We start from the raw sequence: 22890 nt of genomic DNA, 5'->3' as shown, positions 1-22890 counted from the left end.
TTTCTACTCCCACACATTTTTTCTACAGTTTTTCCTCTGAATGTGGATAGTGTGCTTTCTTGTACATCCCTCCACATTGTTCAGGATCCTGCATTGCTGGTAATGGAGAAGTCCATTACATTAGATTGTACCACAGTGTATCAGTCTCTGTGTATAATGTTCTCCTGGTTCTGCTTCTCTCACTCTGCATCAATTCCTGGAGGTTTATTATTTCTTTGAGCACAATAGTATTACATCACCAACATATACCACATTTGTTCAGCCATTCCCCAATTGAAGGGCATCGCTTCATTTTCCAATTTTTTGCCACCACAAAGAGCGCAGCTATGAATATTCTTGTACTGGTCTTTTTTCTTATTATCTCTTTGGGGATGTCTTTTTCTAAATGTTCAATAGGCAATTAGAAATGTAAGGCTGGAGGTTAGGGTGGGTTAAATCTGAGAATCATCTACTTTGAAATAATTGATTACATGAGAGCTAATGAGACTACCAAGTAAAATAGAATAGAAGGAAAAAGAATAATGGGTGTGATCTGGATCCAGAAAAGGAAAATGAGGAGTGGTTAGGCTGATAGAAAGAAAACCAGGAGAAAGCAGTGTAATGAAACCCTTTAGAGAAGTATCAAAAAGAAAGTGAATGACAATGTTTAAGCAAAGAAGAAAAAGGATTAAAAAAGCACCATTAGATAGTTAGATCATTGATCATTGGTAGCTTTGAGAGATAATTGAATGATGAGATCAGATTCAGATGCCAGATTGTAGAGTTAAGAAGAAAATAATAATAAAGGAATTGGAGACACTGATTGTAGATGGTTTTCTCAAGGAGTTTTATCTATGAAAGAGAGGAGAGATCTTAGATGATAGTAGGGGTCAGTCAGATCAAGTGAGAGTTTTTTTTTAAATGGAGAACCATGGATATTTTGAATTGCATACAAGTAGCCAGTAGATGAGGAAAGATCGAAGATTAATGAGAATGTAGAAATGATAGAGGGGACAGTTTGCTGGATGAAATAGGATCACTCATGTATGCAAGAAGGGCCTCCACTTGACATGAGATGGGTGAAGGAAGAGTTAGTGGAGAAAGGCACCCAAGAAAATTGAGATGAGGGAAGAAGATGGAGGTATAGGCAAATGGCCTCAATTTTTTCTGTGAAATGAAATAAGCTGAGAGGTGAGGTGAAAACATGAGAGGTTCAAGGAGGGATGAGAAGGTCTGGAAGAGCCTCTTTGGTAAAGATTAGGGAGGTTAAAAAAGATTGCCTTGCTGCCATGAAAGCCCATTTGAGATTTTTTAACAAATTAGGACCCAATTAGGATGGTTTTGCAATTTTTCTCCAGCTCCATTTCCATCATGTAGTAGGAGTAATCCAAAGTTGGGGTTTTGCAAGATATGATCTTTCATAAGAAAAGGGGACAGAGACTCTAGTTATAGATTTGTTACTAACAGCTCAGGCTAGGGAATGGAGGAGAGTAGTTTTTTATGGTGGAAGGATTAGAGATCATAGTGAGAACAGAAAAGCAGAGTTCAGAATCATAAGTCAAGGGAAAGAAATGATAAAATATAATCAGATTCACAAATATTTAGCATGTAAAGATTAAAATTTTGGGAGGAAACTGATAGAGGTAGAAATTAGTTTCTCTCTGCAAGGAGTATGATATTTTTAGAGGTTTATTAAAGATCAAGGGTTAAAGAAAATACAAGCAAGAGAAGCACATGCTAGGTGGGCCATGAAGCCCACCCAAATTTCACTCACATCATGAGACGCGTCTGTTTGCCAGCGGAGACAGGAAGAGAAGACACCCTGCTGTGGGCGGAGACCCTTTAAATAATGATTTGCACTAGGCCCAGGTGAGAATTCAGTGAGATTACAAAGCATTTTGGGGAAGTGGAACAAGGACTTTTGGGGATTGAAGTCCTGGATTCGAGTCCATTTTTACCAGCATGAAAGGAAAATATTTGTAGATGATAGCAAGATCAAGGATTTGATCATCTCTAGCTATAATGCAGAAGAAATAGGTCATGCAAAGTAGATACTTCAAAGAATAAGGAGGTTGAGTGAGGGAATCTTCATATGTATGTTGAAGTATGAGGGCAAGGGTTAGAGAAGAAAGTCTTGGAGCCAGCTGTTGAACTCTTTGAGGGAAGGAAGGAAGGGGAATAACTTGGGGTTAGATAACAGTTAGACAATTTTGATAGATAAGAAATACCTATTCCAGAATATAACATGCAGTAGTATGACCAGTCCTTTGAGTTAATATTCAAATGTCTTTATTATTTTGGACATGCCTTGTAGACCATAATGAGTTAGGTCCAGAATTGTATAGGAGTAAGACAACAAGCATTGAATTGCTTTTGCTACATAGTACTTAAAAAATAATAGTTTCTATTTATAGTAGGAAATGGTGATGAAAATAATTTATTTTATCTGAATAGTCTTTTTAGAACTATTAGTATTCCTTGCATGGTGTGAAAAGAGACAATGTGGTGACCTCATAGTTTTTCCTCTGACACATATATTGGTTGAGTGACCCTGGACAAGTCACCTAAACTGTCAGTACTCTTGACTATAAAATTGTAGATTGCATATTTGTATTAGTTGAGGGAATTTCCTAACCTAGAGTTCCCTACACCAGATCTAGACCAAAATGGGTCTAGACCAAAATAAAAGGCAAAAGTTATTAATACAAATCCACAGTATCTGGATTATTATATAAAACATTGGGATTGTTTTATGATCTGATCTTATTTAACTTCCTTTGTGACTAATGATTTGTTCTTTTGTGCCTTTTGTTAAATGTCACATAGCTGTACGACCTCATTCTGCTCCAGAATACAAAGATGATACAATGACAGTTTTTCAGGTGCCTATACAAAGTGAGTATGAGTGTTTAACTTCCTAGGAGGAGGGTATGTGGGTTTTTGGCTCAGGGCAATCTAGACAGAACTTAAGTAGGAGAGCCCAAATTTGAATCCAGGTCTTTGATTCCAAATTGGGTATTCTTTATATTGTCTCAGGACTTGAGAAACTTTCATGAAACATGATACAGAGGGGTAAGGCATTTTAGCTGGAAAAAGTAGCATTAGCCAAAACATTGGTTTTTTGCTAATAGTAAGGAAACTGTCCTGATGGTTGGAACTTGGGAACTTGGAATAAAAGGAGTAAAAAGGTTATGTAAGAAAACAGATTTTGTTAGGCTAGCAACTAATTATCTGACAGTAGTAGTAGGTTTTTTTCTGACCATAATATTTAAAATAACTTGGATTTAAGAATACCTTGAAGGATTAAACTGGGCCAATATATATATATATATATATATATATATATATATATATATATATATATATATAAAGCTTTTTTTATTTTTTGTTTTTTATCTATACAGCAAAGAAAATAAAGATAGTTGGATGAAATATTTTTTTCAAAGCAAAAATTACACCACTTCACAGGTCTTATCTATTTGGTGTTAAGAGAAAACTCAATAAAATTGAAGAATTAATTCTGATATCTTAACAATATAGATGTTTTCCTTGATTAGTTGTACTTAATTTAGTGCTATGTTGCAACTAATTAGCTACTTTTATATACTGTTTTAGTGTTTATATTTTTATATTTTTCACACTGATTCTTTTAGCCAGGTAGAGACCTTTATTTGAAGTCCTTTGAAGTCTTGTATTTAATTTAATTTAATTATTTTTTTCATGGTTACATGAGTCATGGTCTTTCCCTCACCTTTTCTCCTCCCCTGTCCCAGAGCTGACAAGCATTCTACTGGGTTATACATTTATTATCACTCAATAACTATTTCCATATTATTCATTTTTGTAACAGAGTAATCTTTTAAAAACCAAAACCCTACATCCAGTACCCATATAAACAAGTGATAAATTAAATGTTTTGCTTCTATCCCAACAATTCTTTCTCTCGATGTGGATAGCTTCCTTTCTCATAAGTCCCTCAGGATTGTCCTGGATCCTTGCCTTGCTATTACTAGCAAAGTCGATTAAATATGATTGTACCATAGTGTTTCATATTCTTTTTACAATGCTCTCCTTGTTCTTCTCATTTCGGGTTGCATCTTGTTTGTGGAGGTCTTTCCAGCTTGTATGGAAATCAAGCAGTTTATTGTTCCTTGTTGCATAATAATATTCCGTCACCATCATACACCACAATTTGTTCAGCCATTCTCCTATTTTTTTTTTTAATATTAAATAGACTTTAATGATTGAGTGTAGGGGCAGGCACCCTTTCTGGGGTTACATCTCCCTCCCTTTGGAGCTTTAGGGGCTTCCCTCCTCATTCTTGCCCAAGATAAGGTAGTACAGTTGGGCTGGGGGGTGTTCCAGTTTTCTCTCAGGCTGGAGGTGTTCCAGTTTTCTCTCAGGAGTTGGACCAGGTCCACCAGCCAGCTGTGGACAAGGTCCCCTTGTGGTGGCATCACAGTTGGGAAGGGGTTTACATTCTCACCCAAACCATAGCAGAGCCAGGCATGAAGTTGGCCATCCCAAGACCCTTCTCAGTGGCATCACTGACCATCCCCTGACACCACTCCTTTGAGGGATATCCTCAAAGGACATGTTGAAGGACAGTCCCACATTTTCCAATTTTTTTGTCACCACAAAGAGCAAGTCTATGAATATTTTTGTACAGATATTTTTCCTTATTATATCTTTGGGGTACAAACCTAGTAGTGATATTGCTGGATCAAAGGGTATGCAATTCTTTTAAAGCTCTTTGGGCATAATTTCAAATTGCCTTCCAGAATGGTTGGATCAATTTACAACTCCACCAACAGTGTATTAGTGTCCCAATTTTGCCACATCCCCTCCAACATTTATTATTTTCCTTAACTCTCATATTGGCCAATCTGCTAGGTGTGAGGTAGTAACTCAGAGTTGTTTTGATTTGCATTTCTCTAATCCAGAGGGATTTAGAACACTTTTTCATGTGCTTATTGATAGTTTTGATTACTTCATCTGAAAACTGCCTATTCATATCCTTTGACAATTTGTCAATTGGGGAATGTCTTGATTTCTTGTACACTTGACTTATTAGTTCCTTATATATTTGGGAAATTAGACCTTTGTCAGAGAATTTTGTTATAAAATTTTGTTCCCAGTTTGATGTTTCTCTTCTAATTTTGGTTGCATTGGTTTTGTTTGTACAAAACCTCTTAAATTTAATATAATAAAAAATTATTTATTTTATATTTTGTAATATTCACTATCTCTTGCATGGTCTTAAATTTTTTCCTTTCCCATACATCTGACAGGTATACTATTCTATGTTCACTGAATTTACTTATAGTTTCCTTTTTTATATTTAAGACATTTACCCATTATGAATTTATCTTGGTATAGGGTGTGAGATGTTGATCTAAACCTAATTTTTCCTATACTGATTTCCAGTTTTCCAGTAGTTTTTGTCAAATACTGAATTCTTATTCCAAAAACTGGGATCTTTCGGTTTCTCGAATACTAGCTTGCTGAGATCATTTACCCATAGTTTATTCCATTGATCCACCCTTCTATCTCTTAAGCCAGTACTATATTTATTGTTTTGATGGTGACTGCTTTTTATAGTACAGTTTAAGATCTGGTACTGCTAGGCCATCATCCTTCACATTTTTTTTTTCATTAGTTCCTTTAAAATTCTTGATATTTTGTTCTTTTAGATGAACTTTGTTATAGTTTTTTCTAGTTCAATAAAATTTTTTTTTTGTAGTTTGATAGGTATGGCACTGAATAAATAAATTAGTTTAGGTCGGATTGCCATTTTTTTTTATTATATTAGCTCATCCTATCTATGAACAATTAATGTTTTTCCAATTGTTTAGATGTAGTTTAATTTGTGTAAAAAGTGTTTTGTAGTTGTTTTCATATAATTCCTGAGTTTGTCCTGGCAGATAGATACCCACATATTCTATATTGTTTGGAGTGATTTTAAATGGAGTTTCTCTTTCTAACTCTTGCTGCTTAGTTTTGTTGGAAATATATAGAAATGCTAAGAATTTATGGTGATTTATTTTGTACCCTGCAACTTTGCTAAAATTATTAATTATTTCTACTAGTTTTTTAGTTGATCTTCTGGGATTCTCTTAAGTATACCATTATATCATCTGGAAAGAGTGACAGTTTACTTTCCTAATTGCCTACTTTAATCCCTTCAATTTCTTTTTATTTTCTAATTGCTACTGCTAGCATTTGTAATACAATATTAAATAGTAGTGGTGATAATGGGCATCCTTGCTTCATACCTGATCTTATTGGGAAGGCTTCTAACTTATTCTATTGCAGATGATACTTGCTGATGGTTTTAAATAAATAATTTTTATTATTTTAAGGAAAGATTTTTTAATTTCTATTTTCTTGTGTTTTCAGTAGGAATGGCTATTGCATTTTTCAAAGCCTTTTTCTGCATCTATTGAGATGTAATTTCTGTTAGTTTGATTATTGTGTATAGTAAATTATGTGGATGGTTTTCCTAATGTTAAAACCATCCTTGCATTCCTGGTATAAATCCCACCTGATCATAGTGAATAATCCTTGTGATGACTTGCTGTAGTCTCTTGGCTAGTTTTTTATTTAGGGCTTTTGCATCTATGTTTATTCATGAGATTGGTCTGTATTTTTCTTTCTCAGTTTTTTGGTCTTACTGGCTTGGGAATCAGTACCATATTTGGGTGATAAAAAAAATTTGGTAAGATTCCTTCTTTGCTTATTTTGTCAGATAGTTTGTGCAGTATTTGGATTAGTTGTTCTTTAAATGCTTGAGAGAATTCACTTATGAATCCATCTGGCCCTGGGGATTTTTTCTTAAGAATTTCCTTGATGGCTTGTTCAATTTCTTCTTCTGAGATGGGATTATTTAAGCATTCTATTTCCTCTTTTCTTAATCTAGGCATTTTATATTTTTATAAATATTTGCCCATTTCACCTAGATTATATTTTTTGCCATTCAAATGGGCAAAATATTCTTAATAATTCCCTTAATAGAGATGAAATTGGCCTTTTCATTTTTGACTGTTAATTTGATTCTCTTCTTTTTTTTTTTTAAATTAGATTTACCAGTACTTTATCAATTGTATTTGTTTTTTCAAAATACTAGCTCCTGGTCTTATTTATTAATTCAATAGTTCTTTTACTTTCAATTTTATTAATTTCTCCTTTAATTTTTAGGATTTTTCAATTTAGTTTTTATTTGGGGAATTTTCATTTGTTCCTTTATTTTTTAAGTTGTAAGTCCAATTCATTTATCTCCTCCCTCTCTATTTTATTGATATAGGCATTCAGAGATATAAATTTTCCCTTAAGTACTTGTCTCATCATTGTCATTCTCTTCAATGAAATCAGTAATTGTTTTTTTGACCCAACAATTTTGAAGAATTAGATTGTTTAGTTTCCAATTAATTTTAAATTTGAGTTAAATTTAAATTTTTATTGCCTTATGATCTGAAAAGTTCCATTTATTCTTTCTGCTTTTCTGTATTTGGTTGCACTGTTTTTATGTACTAGTATGTGGTCAGTCTTTGTATATGTACCATGTACTGTTAAAAAGAAGGTATATTCCTCTTTCTCCCTGTTGAGTTTTCTCCTGATATCTCTTACCTCTAATTTTTCTAACATTTCATTCACTTCTCTTTATTCTTTCTTATTTATTTTTTTATTTGATTTATCTAGTTCTGATACCCCATTTGTATCATTTTACTATCTATTTTATATTATGATTGCTTCTTACTTTTTGTACTTTAGATAATACATAATAAATTCTGTTCCATTCTTTTACTTTGAATCTGTGTGTATCACCCTGCCTCAAATGTGTTTCTTGTAAACAACATATAGTAGGATTCTGGTTTTTAATCCACTCTATCTGCTTCTGTTTTATAGATGAGTTCATACCATTCACATTCAGAGTTATGATCACTAACTGTGTATTACCCTCTATCTTATTTTCCCCTTTTGTTCCTGCTCTGTTCCCTTTCACTCCCATTCCTTCTCACTGGTATTTTGCTTTTTATCATCCATCATTTTTCCCTTCCTCCAATTATCTCTCCTTTCCCTTTTCTTATTCCCCTTCTACTTTTCTGTAAGGTAAGACAGAATTCTTTACCCCACTGAGTATGTTTGTTTTTCCCTCTCCGAGCCAATTACAATGAGAGTAAAATTTAAACATTGCCTTTCACCACCCTTATCCTCCACTCCCTATAATGATTTTTCATGTCTCTTTATGATATATAATTTTTACCCCATTTTATCTCTTCCTTCCATTTTCTCTCAGTGCAGTCCTCTTTTTCACCCCTTGCTTTTTTAAAAACATATCATATACATACATATCATCTCCTTTACATACACATTGTATCATCATACATCATCTGATACATCCTATCATCATAGACAGCTTAGTTTCCCACCCTCTTTCTAAGTATATTTCTTCTGTCTGTTCTACTGCTAAGAGTCATGTTTGAAAATTACAGATATCCTTTTTTCATATAGAAATATAAACACTTTGACCTCTTTTCTTGGGTCTCTTGTTAGCACTACAATTTTGTTTTTAAATTTAGGTCTAGCTTATTCTTCAGGAATGCTTGGCAATCTATCTTATTGAATGTTCATTTTTTTCCCCCTGAAGGAATATACTTAGTTTTGCTGGATAGGTGACTCTGGGTTGTAAACCTAGATCTTTTGCCTTCCTGAATATCATATTCCATGCCTTCTGATCTTTTACTGTATAAGTGTGAGATTTAAAATGGTTGAGGTCTTAAACTGTAGTGAGTTAAAATGGTGGAAGATATAAATTGTGTTAGATATAAGAGAGGGTGAGTAAATTTGACCGCAGAAATATGTTTCACTACAGTGTCTTGGATTTTAAAATCAAATATAAGGTGGTCGCCAGGGAAATATTCCCAATTATTCAAATACCCAAGTCAATTGGGTTTTATAGAGATTTTAATTAACAATACAATGAGTAATCAAAGAAAGAGAGAGAGAGTAAGAAAGGAATAAGTATGAAGGGCCTCAAGCCAATATGGCCTAGACCTGAGTCTTAAAAGAGAAATCAGTCAGTTTTTTTAACACTCACCACAAGGTCTGACTAAACAAGGATTCTAGTAACACCAGGCCAGCTCCATTTCATCTGACTTCACCAGAGAGTCTTCCAGCCAGAGACTATTCCAAAAGGCCTCTCTCGAGAGATTCTTCCCAAGCGGTCCTCATCAGAGATCTTCCAAAAGGCTTTCTCCAAAAGGATATATCTCCTCAAGAGATTCTGCTTTTTCTTATATAGGGGTTTTTCTCCCATGTCACCTCCCCTAAGTCGTTACATCTACCAATCACTGTAGACGTTTTCCAAAGGAACTGCCGATCTGAATTCCTGCTAAGTCGACAAATCTCCTCAGTAAGTCTGAACCAGAAAAAATGCTGCTGTGTCGACCAAGATCCTCAGTAAGTCTGAACTAGAGAAAACGCAGCTGAGTCAACTAATCTCATCAAGAGAAAACTTGCCCGACCCTTTTAGGTACCTAGCATCCCATTGTATCAATTCTAAAAACAGGCCTGGCTCAAAGAACTCCTTGCCCCACCATAAGCATGGATCCAAGTACTTTCTTTGTTTAGCAATGAGTTTTCTCCCCTAAAGCAGTCTTAAGTATGGGTGGAGTAGAAGTCCTCCCATTTCTGATCCTGGTGAGTTCTCACATCAAAATGGGAAATGTTTCTCAGTAGGGAATTTGTTCCAATTAAGAATTCCCTGATGGGGAAATTTTTAACATTCACAAGTCCGAGAGATGTCAAGATTTACATAAGCCACTAAGGCCTCTGTGATCCTGATTGTAGCTCCATGGTATTTCAATTGTTTCTTTCTGGCAGCTTTTAGCATTTTCTCCTGTAAGATTTAAATTTAGGGTTTTTAACCAAATATGAGAATTATAAAGTAATACTGTGCTCGCTGATTTAAAAATATTATAGCTTTAACTTTTAGCAGCTTTATTTACAAAGAGGTGGAAAGAGTGAAAGTGGAATAATATAGATAAAGAGACAGATTCTAATAAGCCTATCAGCTCTTTTCCTGAGAAGCCAGGCTCAACCCTGACAAGGGCTTCTCTAAATCCCTTGTCTCCACATGGATTTCCCTGTAATTCTCAGTCAGAGGTCCTGGTGGTGTCTTCAGCCAGAGTTCTACCAAAGCAGCCTCCTCCAAAGCCATGGCAGGGATTTCATCCACTCACTCCAAAAGCCAGGAAATGAATCCCTAGAACTAATCTCTCCAGAAACCAAGAAAGGAAAAAATCTAGACCATGCTGGTGTCTTTTTTATGCTCCTTTTTTTCCACATCACTTCAGAAGCCTAGCACTGCCCAAGTGGGTGGAGCAGTGGCCTTTGGAGGTGTGAGCTTACTGTAGTAAGTGACTCGTGACCTCTTACTTAATGGTAAGTACTGGTACTTTTAAGTTTTTGATTTGATTAGCTAAAAATAGATGAAGGGAGAGTTAATCCTATCTTCATACTCCTTGGCTTTGGGGCTCTTGAATTTAGCTATTATGTTCCTGGAAGTTGTCATTTGAAGATTTCTTTCTGGAGGTGATCTGTGTATTCTTTCGATTTCTATTTTATTTTCTTGTTCAAGTATATCTGGGCAGTTTTCTTTGATAATTTCTTGTATTATGATGTTTAAGCATTTATTTTTATCATGGCTTTCAGGTAGACTAATAATCCTTAAATTGTCTCTCCTGGATTAATTTTCCAAGCCAGTTGCTTTTTCAATAAGATATTTCATTTCTTTTTCTGTTTTTTTTTCATTCTTTTCATTTTGTTTTGCTGTTTCTTCATTTCTCATGAAATCTAGATTCTAGTTGCTCAGTTCTGATTTTTAAGGCCTGGTTTTCCTCCTTCAGCTTTTGGGTCTCCTTTTTCATTTCTCTTTCTCACTTTTCCTTGGTCTCTTTTAATTGGTTTTCACAGTCTTTTTTGAGCTCTTCCCTAATCTGTGTTCAGTCTATATTTTTTTTTGGATTTTGTGTGTGTTTGCTTTGCTTTCACTGTCCCCTCTGTGACTGTATCTTGTTCTTTGTCTCCATAAAAATTCTTTATAGAGTTATGCATAATTGGAAATCTGTTAGAACTGCATTCCCTGGGGGCCCACTGACTTCCTGTCATTATGTGCTTCCTATAGACAGGGAATAAATATTCAGTGGGCAGTCCTGCTCAGCCTTTTTTGGCATGATGGCAAACGTGATGGTCGTAAGCTAAGTGTGGGGATTTTTAAATGGCTAATCAGCCCTGGTGGTCTTTATTTTGTATCCTCTTTATTCCTTGATTTCCAATGATCATTTAATAAACCTCCTAAAATATAATATTTTCATTATTGAGATCTAATTTTAATTTTTAGTTACATGCTTTTTTTTTGTTGTTGTTGTTTGCTCATTTTTCCTGCCTTTTAATAGGTAGGATCTTTTTTCTGGGAGGTTAGGGTATCATCTTAAACTTTAGTCCTTCCTTGATGCTACTCTTAGCTTACTTTCTGGGTTTCTGTCAGGTTCAGTTCTTTTAAGATATTATGATGGCCTAAGGGCTGGGTGCTCTGATTGTCTCCTCCCATTGTTGATTCAATTAACCCTTGAGATATTGATAGCTCAAAGACTTGCCTCAGGCTTGGGTGTAAGTTTTTTGCTTCACACTGAGTTGATCAGGTCATGGATTGCTCAAATTCTAACCCCTGGCTTAGTTTTTGGTATCACTGTGTACTTAATCTAATCAGGCACACAGTTGGTTGCCCTGTCCTGGAGCTTCACCCTGAGCTCCTGGCAAAAAGATTCGGACCCTCCCTTTGGTCAACCAAGGGTCCAGAAACTGGGATCTATGTTTTTGCTAAAGGCCCACACTGGGACTCCTGACATCACTTTGGGCCCATACAAATTAGTCCACTTCAGCACTGACTGCCCTGGGGTGGGATTCCAAATTTCACCACACATTTGAAACCTCAAGGCGTGTGCTTTGTCTTCTACCTCTATTTGCCCAGGCAGGGTCTCAGGGTCTGAATGTTGCTTTGGGCTTAGCTTCTAAACCTAGAACAGCAAATGTTGGGTGAGGGTGTGTGACTGCTTTTGACTTGCTCTTCTCTCCTTGCTATACTCTTGCTAACTTTTGCCCCAGATGTTCTCAGCCTACCTTTTAGGTCTTTCTTTTCTTGAAAGTTGTTTTTCTCTGTCTACTTGTTCGTTCTTTTACTCCTATAATCCTTTTGTGGCATTATTTTAATATTGGTTGGAGAGGATTCTCATGATGACCTTGAGCTTCCCTTTACTCTGCCATCTTGTCTCCACCCCTGGAAGTCAGTATTGGGCTTTTTTTTTGTCCACTTTAAACATTATTTTATTTGGTAATTTCCAAACATTATTCATTGGAAACAAAGATAATTTACTTTTCCTCCCCCCGACCCCCTTCCCACCACCTCTCCCATAGCCAGCGCACAATTCCACTGGGTATCACTTGTGTTCTTGGTTTGAACCCATTTCCATGTTGTTGGTATTTGCATTAGAGTGTTCAATTGGAGTCTCTCCTCAGTTGTATCCCCTTCCCCCCTGTAGTCAAGCAGTTGCTTTTCCTCGGTGTTTTTACTCCCATAGTTTATCCTCTGCTTGTAGATAGTGTTTTTTAGATCCCTGCAGATTGTTCAGGGACATTGCATTGACACTAATGGAGAAGTCCATTACCTTCGATTGTACCATAGTGTATCAGTCTCTGTGTATAATGTTTTCCTGGTTCTGCTCCTTTCGCTCTGCATCACTTCTTGGAGGTCATTCCAGTCTCCATGGAATTCCTCTACTTTATTATTCCTTTTAGCACAATAGTATTCCATCACCAACATATACAACAATTTGTTCAGCCATTCCCCAATTGAAGGGCATCACCTAATTTTCCAATTTTTGGCCACCACAAAGAGTGTAGCTATGAATATTCTTGTACAAGTCTTTTTACTTATTGTCTCTTTGGGGTACAAACCCAGCAGTGCTATAGCTGGATCAAAGGGCAGACAGTCTCTTACCACCCTTTCGGCATAGTTCCAAATTGCCCTCCAGAATGGTTGGATCAATTCACAACTCCACTAGCAATGAATTAATGTCCCTACTTTGCCACATCCCCTCTAGCATTCATTACTTTCCTTTGCTCTCATGTTAGCCAATGTGCTAGGTGTGAGGTGATATCTCAGGGTTGTTTTAATTTGCATCTCTCTGATTATAAGAGATGTAGAACACTTTTTCATGTGCTTATTAATAGTTTTGATTTCTTTGGCTGAGAACTGCCTGTTCATGTCCCTTGCCCATTTATCAATTGCAGAATGGCTTGATTTTTTTGTACAATTGATGTAGCTCTTTGTAAATTTGAGTAATTAAACCTTTGTCAGAGGTTTTTATGAAGATTGTTTCCCAATTTGTTGCTTCCCTTCTGATGTTAGTTACATTGGTTTTGCTTGTACAAAAACTTTTTAATTTGATGTATTCCAGATTATTTATTTTGCATTTTGTGACTCTTTCTAATTCTTGCTTGGTTTTGAAGTCTTTCCCTTCCCAAAGGTCTGACATGTATACTATTCTGTGTTCGCCTAATTTTCTTATAGTTTCCTTCTTTATGTTCAAGTCATTCACCCATTTTGAATTTATCTTGGTGTAGGGTGTGAGGTGTTGATCTAAACCTACTCTTTCCCACACTGTCCTCCAATTTTCCCAGCAGTTTTTATGAAATAATGAATTTTTGTCCCAAAAGCTGGGATCTTTGGGTTTGTCATATACTGTCTTGCTGAGGTCACTTAACCCGAGTCTATTCCACTGATCCTCCTTTCTGTCTCTTAACCAGTACCTAATTGTTTTGATGACCGCTGCTTTGTAGTATACTCTGAGATCTGGGACTGCAAGGCCCCCTTCCTTTGTATTTTTTTTTCATTATTTCCCTGGATATCCTTAATCCTTTGTTCTTCCAAATGAACTTTGTTATGTTTTTTTCTAGATCAGTAAAAAAATTTTTTGGAAGTTCCATGGGTATGGCACTAAATAGATAGATGAGTTTGGGTAGGATGGTCATTTTTATTATATTGGCTCGTCCTATCCATGAGCAGTTAATGTTTTTCCAATTGTTCAAGTCTAGTTTTAGTTGTGTGGAGAGTGTTTTGTAGTTGTGTTCATAAAGTTCCTGTGTTTGTCTTGGGAGACAGATTCCTAAGTATTTTATTTTGTCTAAGGTAATTTTGAATGGGATTTCTCTTTCTAGTTCTTGCTGCTGAGCTGTGTTGGAAATATATAGAAATGCTGATGACTTATGTGGGTTTATTTTGTATCTTGCAACTTTGCTAAAGTTGTTGATTATTTCGATTAGCTTTTTGGTTGAATCACTGGGATTCTTTAAGTACATCATGTCATCCGCAAAGAGTGATAACTTGGTCTCCTCCTTGCCTATTTTAATGCCTTCAAGTTCTTTTTCTTCTCTAATTGTTACTGCTAGTGTTTCTAGTACAATGTCAAATAGTAGAGGTGATAATGGGCATCCTTGTTTCACTCCTGATCTTATTGGGAATGCATCTAGTTTATCCCCATTGCAGATGATATTAGCTGATGGCTTTAGACATATACTGTTTATCATTTTTAGGAACGACCCTTCTGTTCCTTTGCTTTCTAGTGTTTTTAATAGGAATGGGTGTTGTATTTTATCAAAGGCTTTTTCTGCGTCTATTGAAATAATCATGTGATTTTTGTTGGTTTGCTTGTTGATGTGGTCAATTATGTGGATGGTTTTCCTAATATTGAACCAACCCTGCATCCCTGATATAAATCCTACTTGATCATGGTGGATGACCCTTCTGATCACTTGCTGGAGTCTTTTTGCTAGTATCCTATTTAAGATTTTTCTATCTATATTCATTAGGGAGATTGGTCTATAATTTTCTTTCTCTGTTTTTGGCCTGCCTGGCTTTGGAATTAGTACCATGTTTGTGTCATAAAAGGAATTTGGTAGAACTCCCTCATTGCTTATTATGTCAAATAGTTCATATAGTATTGGGGTTAGTTGTTCTTTGAATGTTTGATAGAATTCACTGGTGAATCCATCAGACCCTGGGGATTTTTTCTTAGGAAGTTCTTTGATGGCCTGTTGGATTTCTGTTTCTGATGTGGGATTATTTAAGAAATCTATTTCTTCTTCTGTTCGTCTAGGCAATTTATATTTTTGTAGATATTCATCCATATCACCTAGGTTGGTATATTTATTGCCATATAGTTGGGCAAAGTAGTTTTTAATGATTACCTTAATTTCCTCTTCATTGGATGTGAGGTCCCCCTTTTCATACTTGATGCTGTTAATTTGCCTTTCTTTCCTTTTTTAAATTAGATTGAGCAGTACTTTGTCTATTTTGTCTGTTTTTTCAAAGTACCAGCTTCTAGTCTTGTTTATTAGCTCAATAGTTCTATCACTTTCGATTTTATTAATTTCTCCCTTAATTTTTAGGATCTCTAGTTTGGTTTTCTTCTAGGGGGTTTTAATTTGTTCGTTCTCAAGTGTTTTATTTGCATTTCCAATTCACTGATCTCTGCCCTCCCTAATTTGTTAATATATGCACTCATGGATATAAATTTTCTTCTAAGTACTGCTTTGGCTGCATCCCATAAGGTTTGAAAGGATGTCTCACCATTGTCATTTTCCTCAATGAAATTATTAATTGTTTCTATGATTTCTTCTCTAACTAACCGATTTTGGAGTATCATATTATTTAATTTCCAATTAATTTTTGATTTGGCTCTCCATGTACCCTTACTGATCAATATTTTTATTGCCTTATGATCTGAAAAGTTTGCATTTATTATTTCTGCTTTTCTGCATTTGTATGCTATGTTTCTGTGACCTAGTATATGATCTATTTTTGTGAATATGCCATGTGGTGCTGAGAAGGTGTATTCCTTTTTGTCCCTATTTATTTTTCTCCATATGTCTATTAACTCTAATTTTTTGAAGATTTCATTCACCTCCTTTACCTCTTTCTTATTTATTTTTTGGTTTGATTTATCTAAATTTGATAGTCGTTGGTTCAAGTCTCCCGCTAATATGGTTTTACTGTCTATTTCCTCCTTCAATTCTCCTAGTTTCTCCATTAGAAATTTGGGTGCTATACCATTTGGTGCATACATGTTGATTAATGATATTTCCTCATTGTCTATACTCCCTTTTCACAGAATATATTTACCTTCCCTATCCCTTTTGATCAGGTCTATTTTTGCTTTGGCTTTGTCTGATATCATGATTGCAACTCCTGCCTTCTTTCTCTTAGTTGAGGCCCAAAAGGTCTTACTCCATCCTTTAATTCTAACCTTGTGAGTATCAACCCGCCTCATGTGTTTCTTGAAGACAACAAATGGTAGGGTTTGGGGTTCTAATCCAATCTGCTATTTGTCTACGTTTTATGGGTGAGTTCATCCCATTTGCGTTCAAAGTTATGATTGTCATTTGTGGATTCGCTGGCATTTTGATATCTTCCCCTAGTTCTGACCTTTCTTCTTTAGCTATATCCTTTTGAACCAGTGATTTACTTTAGGTCAGTCTTCCAAGTCCCCTCCCTTGATATGCTTCCCTTTCTAGCCCCTCCATTTTTATGCTCCCTTCCTCTCTCCCCTCTCCTTCCCTCCCTTTTTATACTCCTTCCCCCTCCCCCTCCTTGATTTTCCTTTCTTTCTTACCCTGTTGGATAAGATAGAATTCAAGATCCCACTGGATCTAGATGTTCTTCCTTCTCAGATTTGATTTCACTGAGAGTAAGGTTTAAGTAATTCTACTTCAAGCTCTCTTCCTCTCCTTCTCATATGAGAGTTCTTTCTCTCCCCTACCCCCCCATTTCTTGAAGTAAATGTTAGTATTATCGACGCTTCCCCCCTCCCTTTTTCTTTCTTTACCCCCACTTTCACCAAATCTTCTTGATGCCCCAATCTTTCCCTATGTATGATTCTTCTAACTACTCTTATGATGCATACAATTTTTGAGAGTTACACAAAACATTTTCCCCACATATTAATATATATAATTTGATATAAATGTTGTCCTTATAGAAGAGAATTTGACTTAAAGAAAAAGATAAGATTTTTCTCTTTTTCCCTTTCTTTCATATTTACCTTTTCATGTTTCTCTTGCTTTCTGGGATTGGATGTCAAAATTTCCACTAAGTTCTGGTCTTTTCTTAGCAAATGCTTAGAAATCTTCTATTTTGTTGAATGCCCATACTTTCCCCTGGAAGTATATAGTCAGTTTTGCTGGGTAGTTGATTCTTGGTTGGAGACCCAGCTCTCTTGCATTTCTAAATATCGTGTTCCATGCTTGGCGGTCTCTTAGTGTGTTAGCCGCTAAGTCCTGTGTGATCCTTATGGGAGCCTCCCTATATCTGAAGCTCTTCTTCTTGGCTTCTTGTAGGATTTTCTCCTTTTCTTGGAAGCTCTTGAATTTGGCGATTACATTCCTGGGGGTTGTCTTTTGGGGATTTAGTATAGAGGGTGTTCTATGAACCTTTTCTATTTCTATTTTGTCCCCTTGCTCCAGAACATGTGGGCAATTTTATTCTATAATCTCCTGTAGAATAGCATCAAGGTTTTTGTTTTTTCGGTGTTTTTCGGGGAGACCAATAATTCGGAGGTTGTCTCTTCTTCCTCTGTTTTCCAAGTCTGTGACCTTTTCAGTGAGATAGTTCGTTTTCTTCTAATTCATTAATTTTTTGGCTTTGCTTTATTGATACTTGCTGTTTTGTAATCTTGCTGTCTTCCAGCTGCTTAATTCTGGTCATTAGGGACTGGTTTTGCTTTTCAGCTTTGTCTGCCCTTCTATTAGATGCTTCCAGCTCTTTCTCCAGTTGTGAAGTCTTGTCTATCAGACTGCTGATCTCTTTCTCCCATTTTTCTTTCCAAAAGGTTTCCATCTTTTGGGCCTGCTCGCTGATTTCCAGCTGCTTAATTCTGGTCGTTATGACTGGTTTTGCTTTTCAGCTTTGTCTGCCCTTCTATTAGATGCTTCCAGCTCCTTCTCTAATTGTGAAGTCTTGTCTATCAGACTGTTGATCTCTTTCTTTCATTTTTTTCCCCAAAAGTTTTCAATCTTTTGGGTAAGCTCCAGTTTGAGATCTTCTAGAGCTTGTGGATAGTTTCCATTTTGGGAGGCATGTTCTGATTTCGTTTGGATTTCATCCTCATTCTCTTCTTTTCCTTGGGCACTCCCTCCATAAAAGTTTTCAATAGTCACTTTTCCCCCCCTTTTCTTCTTGGAGGCTTGATTTTGGGACATGTGAGCCATCCCTTTAGTGGTTTTATAACACTTTCTTTTTTTGGTCTGGGGTCTGGGTGATATGGGCGGGTTTTCTGTGAATTTAGGTTGCCTCAGACTAGTTCTTCCCAGCTTCCGAGGTTTCTTAGAGCGCGGGTCCCATTGTTCAGCCCAACTGCCCAGGCAATCCGCGCAGCCCGCCCAGCTGTTCAGCGCAACAGCCCCGATTTCAGCTCCGCATCCCACTGTGATCAGCCTAGGATTCTCCTGTGAAACCGCCCTGAGAGGTTGTTTCCTTGCAATTTTTAGATCCCAAGGACCCTGGTGTCCCCCCCCCACCCCCCAGACAGAGACGCTCCTCACTCACTCACTGTCCCAGTGAGAGCTCTGATAGCTTACTCTGGTTTGGTGGGGGTGGGAGGAGGGGAGGCTTAGTTCACGTTTTTGTGCGAGCTTTTCCTCCTTATAGTGTGGGAATGTTCAAACCCCATGTACCTTCGTTTCTGTGGAGTACTGGAGAGTCCCTCCATTCGTCCAAAGGTGATTTTTATGCTCTTTTGAGGTAGTCTATTTCGTTCAGTGCCGGGGAGGGGAAGCGAGTCACGTCTAGATTGCAGCCATGTTTACCCAGAAGTCCCCCAGTATTGGGCTTTTAGAAAGAGATGCTAATAGAGTTACAGGTACTGACAGCTCCTATCTAAGCTTAGTCATGGGCTACACACCTGTCAGTTTAACAGTGTAGCTAAATCAGGGATGATTGTTACCAGATTGACCTCAGCACCTCAGTGAAAAATACTAGTCACAGAAGGTTATGGTCATTTGGTGGATGGGAGTACTCCAACTAATGAAATCACAGATTTTTCAATATTAAAATAAGAAGTCTGTCTTCTGAGGACATATATTTTTAGGTTGAATTATAACATTCAGGGAGAAAAACTGTTGACAAAGTTGCAAGTTCTGACACCACATGAAAATTTCATGTGGGCCTAGGAGAGGCATAATGGCATATATTCATTTATAATATTCACAGTTGGAAGTCAGAGTTTAAACTTTGCCTCTGTTCCTTACAGCCTTTGTGAGCTCAGGTGAATCACTTCTATACTGCCTCTCAGTCTTATTTCTATAAAATGAGAAGATTGGATTAGCTGAATTCTGAAGTCCCTTTAATCTCTAGATACCATGATTATGTGGAAGATGTCTGAGGGTAGATAAACTTTTTTCTGCTCTGAGTGTTTTCTGGTATGATCAAGCAGTTCCTCCCATATTGCTATCAAACAAATCCCACTGTACAAAGTTTATGTTGTTGTGCACTTGTTTCACTTATATCCAACTGCTTGTGACCCAAATTAAGGTTTTCTTGGGAAAGATGCTGAAGTGATTTGCCATTTCCTTCAACTTATTTTATAGATGAGGAAATTGAGGAAAACAGGGTTAAGTGATTTGCTTAGTCACATAACTACTAAGTGTCTGAGGCCATATTTTAGCTCAATTCTTCCTGACATTCTTGACTTGGCACTCTAATTTATGCACTGCATTCCCACTGCAAAGTTTTAGAAGGTGTTATTTTAATGCGTTTGATTATATTCCTCTTCTCAGCTGAGATATATCTCTGCTTTGTTTAATGTCTAATTTGCTTGGTTTTTTCTTCTATCTAGGTAAACAAGTTTCATGTGATTACCAGCTATCCTTGCATTCCAGAAAGTCTCGTACCAGCTTTAGTCCAAATCAACCTGCCAGCTTTGGATCTTCTGAAAGCGAACAGCAACTTTCAGGTGGTAATGTAAATGGTTCTCCAAAGGACATAGGTAGAAGGGTTTGCCTTTTTTTCCTTTTGCAGTATAACCTTTCTTGATGCTTTAAATTCATTTCTGAAAAATTTTACATAAAGTAGATTATTCTGTGACTTGCATTAAAATTGTAGTTCCAGTGTCTAGTTATCTCAGAGAATATCTGACATTTCTGCTAAAACTCACACAATTTGAGCTGGAAAGGATCTTAGAAGGTGTAACCTGTTGTAACCTGTATTTGAACAGAAACCAAGATCTCCAAAAGTTTTGGGTACTTGACTCCTAGAAGCATTTGTTCTGTTTTTGAATGACTAATTTTGAGATGCATTTAAAAAAAATTCAAACTAAAGTTTAATTTACTAAAACTTCCTTTTCATTGCTCCTAGTTTTTCCTTTTGGCCACACAAAATAAATATTAACAGTTCTTCTGTATTTTCAGATACTTTATAGCCATCATATTCTCATTTAAATCTTTTTTTTTCTAAAGAAACATTTATCCTAATTATAGTATGGCATAGTATAGTATTTTATGCCTATATTCTTATGATCCTGGCCTCCCTCCTGCACATTCTCCAGTTTCTTAATGTTCTTCCTAAAATGTGATATCCAGAATTGAGTAACAAATATAGCCTCATTAGGGCAAAGCATTGCAAATTATAATTTACCTTATTCTGGGTGTTGTGCTACTTAAAACAGCCTTATATTCGTTTTTTGACTACCATATCACAGTGTTAGCTCATTATTTTAACTTAAATATAATTTTAATTTAATTTAATATAAAATGAGGATTGGAATTCATGGGCTCCAAGGGCCTTTTTAGCTCTAATATATTCTTCTAAAAGGCAAACAGAAACTTCCATGTGGTGATGTAAATGATTCTCCAAAGGACATAGGTAGAAGGGTTTGCATTTTTTCCTTTTGTACTATAACCTTTCTTAATGCTTTAAATTAATTTCTGAAAAATTTTGAATAAAGTAGATTATTCTGTGACTGATAACAGAAAAAAATGAAAATATGAATATATTATACTTGACTTGCATTATCATTGTAGTTCCAGTGTCTAGTTATCTCAGAGGACATCTTGACATAGTGGAGATAGTCTTTTGCTTGGTGTTAGGAAAATCTTAAACTTACTGTGTGTCCAAGAAACTCACTAAATCATGTCATTTGCCCAAACTTATAAGATATTGATTCATTGGAATGAAGCTAATTATCTGTGTTTCAAAAGTTTCTTTTCCCAAATATATTATCTATTATCTGTAGATATTATATATAATAGTGAGGCAACATAATGGGCATTTTTAGATTTTCTAGAGAAATTGTTCTCAAGGAGAAGAGAAGCCTTTGAAAAATTGAGATTATAATATTTTATTCCACTCTTAAGGGTTCTGTACTTTGATGAAATATGCTCTGTGTAAATATGCTTTAATGATTTAGAATAAAGAGATAACAGTGAGGGCTAGAGTGGATGGAGCAAAGGTCTTCAAATTTTTTAATTGCATACCATATTAGTAAAACAAATTTTCAGCATGTACTTCTAGTAGATTTGTAGTATGTAATATCTACTAGATATCTATTTATTAATTATATAATACTATTTTTACATATTTAAAAAAGTAGAAAATTTTAGAAGTATTATGTATTGGGCTGGGTCTGACTCACATCAATCCCTTGGTAGTTTGCATTATAATGGAAGAACATGAGATAGAGTAATTCAAGATGGTGGCATAGGACTTATTTGTTTCTTTTCTTTTAAAACAAAAATCCCTGTGTATTGGTTCTAAGGCTGAAGTGGTATGGGCTAGGCAGAGGGAATCAAATTACTTGCCCAAGGCCACACAGTTAGGAAAATCTGAGGTCAGATTTGAACCTAGGATCTCCATTCTCTAGGCTTGGCTTTCAATCCACTGAGCCACCTCCCTGCCACCAGACCTATTTGTTTCTTAATTATTTAGTCTACTTGTGAATCTCCCTGAACTAGGACGACCATCAACATCTGTCAATAATTCTATAACTCTCTAAATCCCAAGATTTATACCTTCATTTTACCTCAGCCCCACACAGGGACAGCTACATCCTTGACCAGACACTTTCTTTTGCCCAAAACCTCCTTTCATTGGATTTCTCTTTGCTCTTTACACCTTGTAAACTTCTTCATTGCTCTTTTCACTACCTCTTAATTTCTCTATTCCCTTAGTATTTCCCTAGATTTAGATTATTTCTACCACTGTGCTTAACAAAGCAGTCTTTATTCCTCTTGATTGGTTTCTTGCTTTGCTCTCTACAGAAGCTAATCCACATACTCTTTCCTCTTCTTCTCTCTCATCTGAGCACCTTGATTCGTTCTTTCTTACTAAGTTGAGGACATTTCCTTGAGCTCCTCTCCCTTTTTAATCTTAGTTTTATCCATATCTGAAAGAGAAATTCTGACCCCTCACTATTAAGTATTTTATTTTTTCTTTTGTTATCTTTTCCCTTAAACATTCAATTATTTTGCCATTTCATGCATATTTAAAAGCAGTTTGGTTATATATGGTGCTATAAGCAAATTGTTATTTTGTTAACAGTGCTTTGTTTTTTATTGTTACTATATCTGAAATTGATGTGCTTGCTTTTTTGCATTGGACATAGCAAAATTTATTATATTCACAAATAAAACATTTATTACATGTTTTTCTTATCCATTCTGTGATAATGCTTTTTTTCTTTTCCACCACATACTTTTAAATTATTTTTTATTTGGGGAAAAAATCAGCACTAGTTATTTGTGGGCAGCTAGGTAGTGAAGTGGATAGAGGGCAGCACCAGAAGTCAGGAGGACTCATTCATC

General features: G+C 36.0%; 1 protein-coding gene across 6 annotated transcripts in view; it reads left to right on the top strand.

The window, feature by feature from the left end:
- The window catches only part of ELAC2 (elaC ribonuclease Z 2), a 105814-nt gene that overhangs the window by 5241 nt on the left and 77683 nt on the right, over positions 1–22890 (top strand). For 3 of the 6 annotated variants that reach the window (XM_001373477.5, XM_056817460.1, XM_056817461.1), the window contains 2 exons: positions 2806–2874; positions 19929–20045. In XM_001373477.5, coding sequence (XP_001373514.3) covers positions 2806–2874; positions 19929–20045 — 186 coding nt within the window. Of the gene's footprint in view, positions 1–2805; positions 2875–19928; positions 20049–22890 lie in introns of all 6 variants that reach the window. The other 3 variants (XM_056817459.1, XM_016430891.2, XM_016430892.2) reach the window with 1 other exon arrangement.

Source organism: Monodelphis domestica, chromosome 2 (genome assembly GCF_027887165.1).
Source record: "Monodelphis domestica isolate mMonDom1 chromosome 2, mMonDom1.pri, whole genome shotgun sequence".
NCBI classification, from domain to species: Eukaryota; Metazoa; Chordata; class Mammalia; order Didelphimorphia; family Didelphidae; genus Monodelphis; species Monodelphis domestica.
The sequence above is the reverse complement of the archived record's forward strand: the minus strand, read 5'-3'. Positions and strand labels throughout refer to the sequence as shown.